This window comes from Amphimedon queenslandica, unplaced genomic scaffold (genome assembly GCF_000090795.2).
Source record: "Amphimedon queenslandica unplaced genomic scaffold, v1.1 AMPQUscaffold_13379, whole genome shotgun sequence".
Taxonomy (NCBI): Eukaryota; Metazoa; Porifera; class Demospongiae; order Haplosclerida; family Niphatidae; genus Amphimedon; species Amphimedon queenslandica.
The window spans coordinates 132670-142045 of NW_003546385.1; the positions used below are offsets into that span (position 1 = coordinate 132670).

Consider the following 9376-nt stretch of genomic DNA (forward strand, 5'->3'; position numbering starts at 1 on the left):
GTCACGAACTTCAAGTAATACTTCAGAAATACTCACAGCCAACCTACTCACATCAATAGCAGTAGTATCAGCATTAAGAACACTCGCAGTAGTAGCTGTAGTACTGGTGCATTCAGTAGGGTATGATTGTGATATTATGAAACCACACATACCCACTAAAATGGTAAGCACTAGCAGTATAACTGTAGAAAGGCATATCACTATACAAAGTGGCCGTTTATCCTCAATGTGTTTTCTTTTGGGTGGAAGCTGATGTTGATGTTGCTCTTGATGAAATGCTGGTTGTTCCATCATTTCGTATATCGCATCATCTGTATTAGGATTTGCTTTAACAGGGCTCTCCATCACTGCTTCACTCTGGGTTATTGATACTAGAAAGAATGTGAAATATTTAGTGGGCTCTACCTTCCAGCCACGCTCCTAAATGCACGTACTTACATAGATACAGAAATTTTTTCACCAGAGTGGGCTTTGCCCAATAAACTAGTACTTGCACTTCAGTGGAGATAGCTACACCACAAAATAGTATGACTGTTGTTATAACTGCTAATAGATCTAGCCATAATGGAGTAAAAGCTATTGTGTATCGTTAGCGTTGCTGTGTAAACACAGCCAGAGAGTATCTATTAAAACTAGTGGTTTTATGGTGAAGTGTTTAAGGCAGAATAATGTATGGCATAATTGTGTAGGCATCTATAGTTAAAAGAGATATGACAAATACACATATGTATAAACAGATACCCATTTAAATATATTATTTTGATCGTATTTATGAAACATTTTTATTAACGTATATTTTTAATAGAAATACTTTGTTGTTCCGCCACTGAATGACACTCAGATCCCATACACAAGAGTCAATCATAACAAGTACATGGTCACTGATAAAGCTGCCTATGTTGGTAAGTAATAGAAGAGCTGTATACTTCAATGCATCTACATGTACGTACATGTGTAGTGTAGTATTAATGTATATGATTAGTAATACACTTTACATGTATGTGGTCCACTCACTACATTGTACATTTCAATATGTTCTGATTATGGTATATACACCAACACATAGGTACATGTCTATACTGTATAGTAGTAGTAATAATAATAATAATAATAATACAATAATAATAATAATAATAATAATAATACTCTCTAATATATGGCCATCCTCTCTCTCTCTCTTTCACCATTTGTTTCTCATTCTGTGCTAACATACCAATCACTAATGTGTACACTGTACATCTTAATTAATCTCTCTTATTTTTCTTGGTCCATTTTACTAGTTCTTTTTTCCTTCTCTAATTCTCTCTTTTCTTTTTATTTCTTTCCCCTCAGGCACATCAAACTGGTCAGGGGATTACTTTATATCCACTGGTGGTGTCAGTTGTATTGTCAAAAAACCTAATATAACTGATCCTGATTCACTATCAATACCAGAAGAACTGAAGCTTGTTTTCGAGAGAGACTGGGACTCTAGATACACTTTTGATATTAATACTGTTGAACAGCCTCCATACTGCCATGATAATAAATAGTTTGCTTCTTTTTAAATTAAACCTTCTCCATGTGAAGCATAAACAGCTGCATGTATGCATTTTTGTCTTAGTCTCCAAAAATTGTAACTATAATTGACAAAAGGTACCATTTAGCGGATTATTTAATTTATTAATAATAATTTTTCAAAATTAAACCTCCATGTGAAATCTTCAAAACTTGTGACTATAATTGAAAAAGGTACCATTTGGCGGATATCAACTTGTGTGTGTTCTTTTAGAAAAGCATTGGTTGCAACAGTTACATAAGAACTTTTTGCATCTTGTGCAATAATTTCTTTATCAATGGAGCACAGGAAGTTGGATTTTTTCCTCTTTATAGACGAATTTAATTACTCGCCATAAGCCTAAGGTACATTTTGTCAAATATAGTCACAATTTTTTGCTGTTATAATTAATTTATGAAGTATAGATCTGCATGATGACTCATAATCAAACTAATATATAATACATTGATATAGCAAGTTCTCTTTATTATAAATCATAATTCTTCAGTAATCAAATTTTTTTTGATTGCCTCTGCATGTATTTCTTTACATCAAACTGCTTTTATGTGTTGTATCTTGAGTTTGAATGGCCACTCTTGATAAACACGTACCGTAAATTGTAATAATAAAACGTGACACGTGGGTGGGTAGGTACCGGCCGGATCCGGACTACCTGTACCGGTGCAGTATGACGTCAGCAATTCTATTTTCGTTTTTACAAACCCTAGAATTATCATTCCTGAGTCTGAGCTATCATGGCTTCTAAAAGTGGAGTTAAAAGTAAGCAATGTAACTATCCCAAACTTTCAGTAAATTAAATTCATGTACTGTCAATCATTGATAATCATAGATCAACTGAATGGAAGAATCTCAAACAAGTTTCACCGCGCTGTATCAGTAGGTGATTCACTGTATGTAGTATGGGGTGGTGATCAGGATGGTTTACCTAAAGTACATGATAGTGAAGAGAAGAGAAGGATCACTAGCAATATACAGCACTTTACTCCTTCAACTGGTCAATGGGTCACTAGAGGTACTACTGGTACTCCTCCATTAGGAGTGATTGAATACTGCTGTACTGCAATAAATGATTTATTGTATTATTTCGGGGGCTATTGTGGCCATGACAACTGCTATCACAACAGTATTACACTACTGGATACCGTTAATCTTCAATGGAGAGAATTAGAACTAACTGATGCAACTAGACCAGTTATGAGGAGATCTGGTGGTGGAATGATATCATTTGAACATGATGGAGTACACCATTTACTAATGATAGGAGGGTATGGTTCTAAACCAGCTGTACAACTACCTTATTATAAATATAATAAGTTAACTAATGGAAATTGGCGTACTAATGAGCACTCAATCTATGATATATCATCAAGTGAATTATTAATATTATTGTTTGAAATTATTAATTTTAATTAGGAAAATGGAGTAATCCTTCAATCATTGGTCAGTGTATACCCTCTTCTTCTGGCTTCATCATTGAAAAGATCAACAACACTAGAGCTGTTCTGTTTGCCGGTGGAGCAAAGACTTTTACAAACAATATTTATATATTAGAGATATCAATCAATACTGTGGTATGTTAAATTATGTGTATACTAAATGTATGCACACACACGCACACACACACACACACTAATGTCATTGTTAATTGGTATCATTATTTATTAGTTCTGGGAGTGTATAAAGAAACCTGAAAAAATAGACCAATGGCCTGTGGGTAGATCCTATCATGCAGGTGCTATTATTATAACTGCATCAGACAGTCCAATGCTAGTGATAAGTGGTGGGTTGGATGAGAATAATGATATATTAGATGACTGTTGGATCTTTAACATCACTCAACATTCCTGGATAAAGGTATGTACAGTGAGATACATGTAAATTATTAATTAATTTCTATTAACAGTTAGATGTACCTCACTCTGTTAGTAAGAGATGGGGCCATTCTCTCTCAGTATTCATCATGAGTCCTGGTTGTACTTGGATAATAACTGCTGGAGGGTTTACTGATGATAGCACTGCTATGTTAACTGAATTAGGTGAGTGTATGATTTATGATTTTTCATTATGAACATAAAAAATTTGAGACTTTATAAGCATGACATGTTGTTTCTTGTGTTAAGATTAATGTTCAGGCATAGGACAGGCACCAAGTTGTTTATTGTATTTTGTCTAATGCTTTTCTGCATGCCATTGTCAGACTTGTTGTGTACTTTAGCATATAGTTGCCAACTTTCTGTTACTAAACAGAGCAGCTAGTTAAAGGAAATCCAGTTGGCAGTTATAGTCATAGAAAGAATGTATAATAGCTCAGTAAGTTCCACCATGGTTCCACTTTTAATAATAGACTTACCATGCGTGGGCAGGTTCCAATGTAACCATAGTAACAGTGATTTCATTGGGTCGACCAAATTCCGCCAAACAAGCACGAATTAATGTTAGGAATGAAACCAGACTCTATTCTAAAAATTGAGTCTGGTCTCACAAGACTAGGTTCGGGTGTGACTGTAAAAATGGCAGTTCCAGGACATGAGAGCAATTTGAGACCCCTCTAGCAGTGGTGTAGCAGCTATGCCCCTGCCCTCTAGGACAACATTAGTATATCCAGGAGTGTCCCCTGTCCCGGACATTCTAGGACAGTTGGTAACTTGCTTTCTATAATCATTTTTCAAATTATACCAGCTATAAGTAAACTATAATTATATAAATGCACAAATGCTACTAATGCTACTTGATAATGTATGGCAATGCTAATATTATTGTTTGATTAGTTCACTGTTTTTTTACTGACATTTTTATAATCATTATAGTTCACCACAGTAATGGAGGATGTCTGGTTGGTGATACTTATGATTCTAAATTGATGACTAGTGAATACTACAAGAAGAAGTATCAGCAGCAACTACAGGCAGGAAGAAGAATATGGTTGGAGGAGTACCAGAAATCAAGAAAAGATACAGCTGATGCTGAACAAACTGTGCTAACTTTTATTCAGAGTCTTGAAGAGAGGGAAAAGGACAAGGAAAGAGAAGCACACATATATTGTCAACAACTTGAGCAGAAAGAAAAAGAAGAAGCAGAGAAAGATCAAGGAATAAGAAGATATTGCCATTTGCTACAAGAGAAGAAAAGAAAGGAGGCAGAGAAAGAGGAAAGATATCATAAGCAGTTACAGGAGAAGGATAGGGAGCTACAGGAGAAGGACAGGAAACTACAGGAGAAGGATAGGAAGCTACAGGAGAAGGATAGGGAGCTACAGGAGAAGAATAGGAAGCTACAGGAGAAGGATAGGGAGCTACAGGAGAAGGATAGGGAGCTACAGGAGAAGGATAGGGAGCTACAGGAGAAGGATAGGGAGCATCAGGTGGTAATGCTGGAGCTACAGGAGAATCAGGAGGCACTACAACGAAAAGATAGAGAGCTACAAGAGAAAGATAGGGAGCTACGCCAGTCTGAAGAGGCTGTTCGTAGGCTCCAGCAACAAGCACTTACTGATGATCACTGGGTTATTAATGATAAAGATGAGGTGACTTTGACAAAGGAAGAGTTAGGAAGAGGATCTTATGCTGTTGTTACAGTTGGTATCTTTAGAGGTTTAAGAGTAGCTGTCAAGTCACTTCATAAGATCATCATCTCAGATTATAATAGAGGTATCTTCTCCAGGGAAATGAATATAGCATCACAAGTACGTCATCCTAACCTGGTCCAGTTTATTGGTGCAACTAAAGTGGGAAATCCTCTTATCTTGACCGAGCTGATGAGCACTAATCTTTATCAGGAGCTGCAAAGAAACCGATTAACCAATCATCAGATTCATAGTATTGCCCAAGATGTAGCTTTAGCCCTCAACTACCTTCACCTTTTTAAGCCTCTGCCTATTATTCACAGAGATGTCAGCAGTCCTAACGTATTATTAAAGCCTTGCACTGGACCTGGTGGTTATGAAGCCAAAGTAGCAAATTATGGTGCAGCTAAATTGCAACAAGGCACTAGTACTGGTACTGTTATGCCAGGCAATACTGCATATGCTGCACCAGAGGCTCGTGATCCTGATCAACACAGTCCAGCAATGGATGTATACAGTTACTCTGTTCTCCTTATGGAAATGAATTTACGTTGTCCACCAGGAATGACAACAGCAGAGAGAAAAGTTCAATCTGATAGTGTCTCTTGGTCTGATATGAAGTCTCTCATACAAAGAGGAATTCGTGCTAAACGTAATGAGCGTCCTACTATGGCTCAAGTAATAGAGTCATTGAAAAGAATGAAGACTTGATTATAATTGTTGCATGCCTTTAATTGGTTCATTTAATCCTTACTGTGTTGACTGCTGCCATTATTATTATGTATATATATATATGCTTTAGGTGTTATGTACTCTTGCTGTTGCTTATTATTCTATTTCAGTATTTTCTTTTTTATTTGTGGTGTGGTTACTCTTGCCATTACTATCTAGTTTTTCTCAGTTGTTTGAGTTTCAGTTGTAGTAAAAAAATTTTTCACATGCTAATCTAAATTAAAACTTAATTCACATGTAATAATATTTTTACTTTACAAAATTGACAATTGATGCAGCATGATTATTCATAGTAGAACATCTATAAATCTACTATTAAATAAATAATATTAATGATTGACACTTGGTATGGGTAAGTGCACATTTGAGTCACCTTACTTTAAATTGGTAGTGCACATTTGAGTCACCTTACTTTAAATTGGTGTATTTTGATGATACAGGTGACTAATGCTTGTTGAAGCAGGGTTGGCAACTACTAGTATACAAGACTAAAAACAAGCAGAAACTGTCTTCAGTAGTAGATCTGTCCATAAAATTATGTGAAGCTTGCTGGAATTTTTTAATTTCCAAGTAAAACGGCTCCACACATGCATTTTTGTCTTAATCTTCAAAAATTGTGACTATGATTGACAAAGGGAAACATTTGGCTGATTATTTAAGAAAAATTAATATCAACTTGTGTTTGTTCTTTTAGAAGAGCATTGTTTGCAAAAGCTACATAAAACTTTTTGCATCTTGTGCACCAATTTTTGTATCAATTGAGCACAGGAAGTTGGATTTTTTCCTCTATATAAAGACGAATTTAATTACTTAATTATAGTCACAATTTTTTGCTGTTATAATTAATTTAGAAAGTATAGATCTGCATGATGACTCAAATCAAACTAATATTACATTGATATAGCAAGTTCTCTTTATTATAAATCATAATTCTTCAGTAATCAAATAGATTTTTTTCTGATGCCTCTGCATGTATTTCTTTACATCGGACTGCTTTTATGTGTTGTATCTCGAGTTTGAATGGCCCATTAACTCTATCAGCTACTAACAGGCCAAATGTTGCGATAGATTTTAAAGGTAAGACGACTTGACGATCTTGAAAATAGCCACGGTGAGTCAGGAAGAATTTATGAAAAGGAAGCTAAAATAGAAAAGGATTATAAATTAATGATATGTAATCAGCAAATCACTATTCATTTCTTCTAGTTTATTCACATGCATAGGTCTTTCTTGAAGCACATAATCAAAAATGGAGCATAATACAATGTACATGTAGATTAAAGGTAATAATAAATATTTATAGTAAAACTGCAGATATGTTGTACATTGTGTAACAAGCAAATCACTATTAAACATCTCTTCTAATTTATTCACAATTTCACATGCATGCAAGATTATAAAAATACCGTTTGTAAGAGGTCTATTTTAAAGTACATGTACATGTACATACCATAATAGCACTTTAATTTGGCAAAGTTTTATATGGCAATTGGTGGTTTGCAAGTGGAATAGCCAATATTAAAACCACTAATCACTAATGCTCATGCTCAGTAATGCACGTGTACACAAAAAAATTGCCAAATTAAAAAACTGCCAATTATAATTTTACAGCAAAATTATCAAAATAAAGCGCTGTCAAAATAAAGCACTATACGGTAATCAAAAATGCAGCATAGCTTACTATAATGTCCTCCCATTCTGGGCCTCCCCTAGTGAATATGAAGTATTGCCACAAGTTATCTGCCCTGGTCGCTAGTCCTGGAGCATGAATGTTAGCAAAGAATTTCCATCCGTCTCCTCTCACTTGAATCTCAAAAGCATCAAATTCTGAGACGTCTTTTCGATCCATTTTCATTTAATCTAAGCTGCGATACTGAACAGTGTATCAATGCAATGGTGTGTTGTAGAGTGTGTGTCTTACTTTTACTGGCTTTGATCTAATGGCACAATATCCACTGTATTTCAGCTCTGTGTTTTTAATGCTAGTATTTAAAACACCTTCAAAGACAGAGCCCGTACCTAATAAATAGTGATGATAATGATAATAATAATAATAATAATAATAATAATAATAATAATAATAACAGTATCAAAAATTGATTACAAATCTAATTTTGATCAGAATCAGCTCAAACTTTCTACACCACATAAATTCATGTATATGCATCAGAAAAAAATTATTAAAATGGAAAATTCTCTCTTAGCCATTTTTTGACAAAATACTGTGTACACGTAATTCCTCTAAATATTCAACGCTCTAAATTCGAAAATAAATAATTATTTCAAATTTTCTACCATACATGTAATTTATAATTATTTCAAATTTTCTACCATAATTTATTCTAAGTTCAATACGAGAGAAGGATACTCTGAATAGCCAGGTTAGCGTACAGCTGGTGTTGTGTATTAATGAATCCCTCCTACATTTAATTTGACAAAATAATTTAAAAGCTTCATAACTACTCTCCCTCTAAAAATTCATTTTTAAAAATTACAAATACAAATTTAATGTGACAAATTTTTAGGGGAATTATAGTACTACATGCACATGCATATAGTACAGGTCTTTGGCCAATTTTTAAGTAATTTTAATTTTGATCAGAGTCAGCTTAAAATTTCAACGCAACATAAAAACATGTATGTGTATCAGAAAATTTTATATAATACCTTTTTTATTTGACTTAAAAGTGGCTTTAGAGCCTCCTCCTTTTTCTTCATCACTAATACATTCCCACTCATTAACACAATCTTCATCCCTCAGGTCCCAAAGCATCAGTTTCTCACTGTCATCAAGCGGTTTAAGAGCAATGGCTTTTTTGACACCCTCCACATAAGACCTCAATGAAGATCTTACAAGTTTTGCCATTTAAAAAATCTAGGCCTGAGCCACGCCTCATTAAAAAATTAAAAGGCGTTCCCTGCAAGTCGAGCTGCAAGTTAAAAGCCTAGATATGGATAAAAAATAAGGACAGGTTACAAATCAGCTCGCCCTTTCAGTGTTTGCATTCACCTAGTTAGTCTTCTAACTGCTATACTGTGTTCCTGGAAAAGCAGTGTATGAGTGAAATGATCAAATTTGGTACAAACTCAGAGTGTGCTGCTGTGTGCATGATACGCTCCATTAACCGCATGCATCAGTGAAACCTTTTCGTGTAGAAAGAATGATAACAACTCAGTCACACCACATACCATATATGGTCTACTCCCACTATAGTCTTGTAATTAATGTAATAATGCCGAATAACAAGGATAAGGTATAATTAGCTCAGTTATATTCACTAGTGAACCATTTTACACTGGTGTTGTGTTACATGTATAGCTACTGCATTCAAGGAAAAGCAGTTTTCAAAGCTTTATGAGTGAATTTAGTGAAATGACCAACACGCATCACTGCCAAACCTTCTCGTGTAGAAAGAATGATAACAACTCAGTCACACCACATACCTAGTCTACTCCCACTATAGTCTTGCATGCAATTAATGTAATGCAATTAATGTAATAATGAATAACAAGGATAAGGTACA

General features: G+C 34.7%; 3 protein-coding genes across 4 annotated transcripts in view; 2 read left to right on the forward strand and 1 right to left on the reverse strand.

Moving 5' to 3' along the window:
* The window catches only part of LOC100632414 (phospholipase D3-like), a 4663-nt gene extending 3088 nt beyond the window's left edge, over window positions 1-1575 (forward strand). Inside the window, exons 4-5 of the mRNA XM_011405949.2 lie at window positions 806-902; window positions 1333-1575. Coding sequence (XP_011404251.2) covers window positions 806-902; window positions 1333-1532 — 297 coding nt within the window. The 3' untranslated portion in view covers window positions 1533-1575. The remainder of the gene's footprint in view (window positions 1-805; window positions 903-1332) is intronic.
* Window positions 1576-2277: 702 nt separating this feature from the next.
* On the forward strand, window positions 2278-6056 carry LOC100632541 (uncharacterized). Its single transcript, XM_019997248.1, has 6 exons — window positions 2278-2317; window positions 2388-2927; window positions 2972-3129; window positions 3224-3412; window positions 3462-3594; window positions 4366-6056. Exons 1-6 carry the CDS (start codon window positions 2293-2295, stop codon window positions 5829-5831), a joined length of 2511 nt encoding a protein of 836 aa, XP_019852807.1. The 5' UTR covers window positions 2278-2292; the 3' UTR covers window positions 5832-6056.
* Window positions 6057-7620: 1564 nt separating this feature from the next.
* LOC109582508 (uncharacterized) lies at window positions 7621-9223 on the reverse strand. Of its 2 annotated transcripts, XR_002185119.1 has the most exons (4): window positions 8863-9223; window positions 8520-8797; window positions 7774-7871; window positions 7621-7725 (listed from the first exon to the last, which is right to left on the reverse strand). XR_002185119.1 is itself a non-coding variant. In XM_019997249.1 (3 exons), the coding sequence occupies exons 1-3, from the start codon at window positions 8716-8718 to the stop codon at window positions 7708-7710; spliced, it is 315 nt and encodes a 104-aa protein (XP_019852808.1). In that variant the 5' UTR covers window positions 8719-9217; the 3' UTR covers window positions 7621-7707. The 2 variants fall into 2 exon arrangements, 1 of the variants encoding a protein (XP_019852808.1); XM_019997249.1 differs by having other exon boundaries at window positions 8520-9217.
* Between the last annotated feature and the right edge of the window lie 153 nt (window positions 9224-9376).

Bases quoted from the DNA above. Each gene is read 5' to 3' on its own strand.
- LOC109582508 (XM_019997249.1), bottom strand. From the start codon at position 8,718: ATGGCAAAACTTGTAAGATCTTCATTGAGGTCTTATGTGGAGGGTGTC. The intron at 7,872-8,519 runs GTATTATATAAA...ACTATTTATTAG, and splicing joins TTTTAAGTCAAATAAAAAAG to GTACGGGCTCTGTCTTTGAA.
- LOC100632541 (XM_019997248.1), top strand. From the start codon at position 2,293: ATGGCTTCTAAAAGTGGAGTTAAAA. The intron at 3,130-3,223 runs GTATGTTAAATT...ATTATTTATTAG, and splicing joins AGATATCAATCAATACTGTG to TTCTGGGAGTGTATAAAGAA. The intron at 3,413-3,461 runs GTATGTACAGTG...TTCTATTAACAG, and splicing joins CTCAACATTCCTGGATAAAG to TTAGATGTACCTCACTCTGT.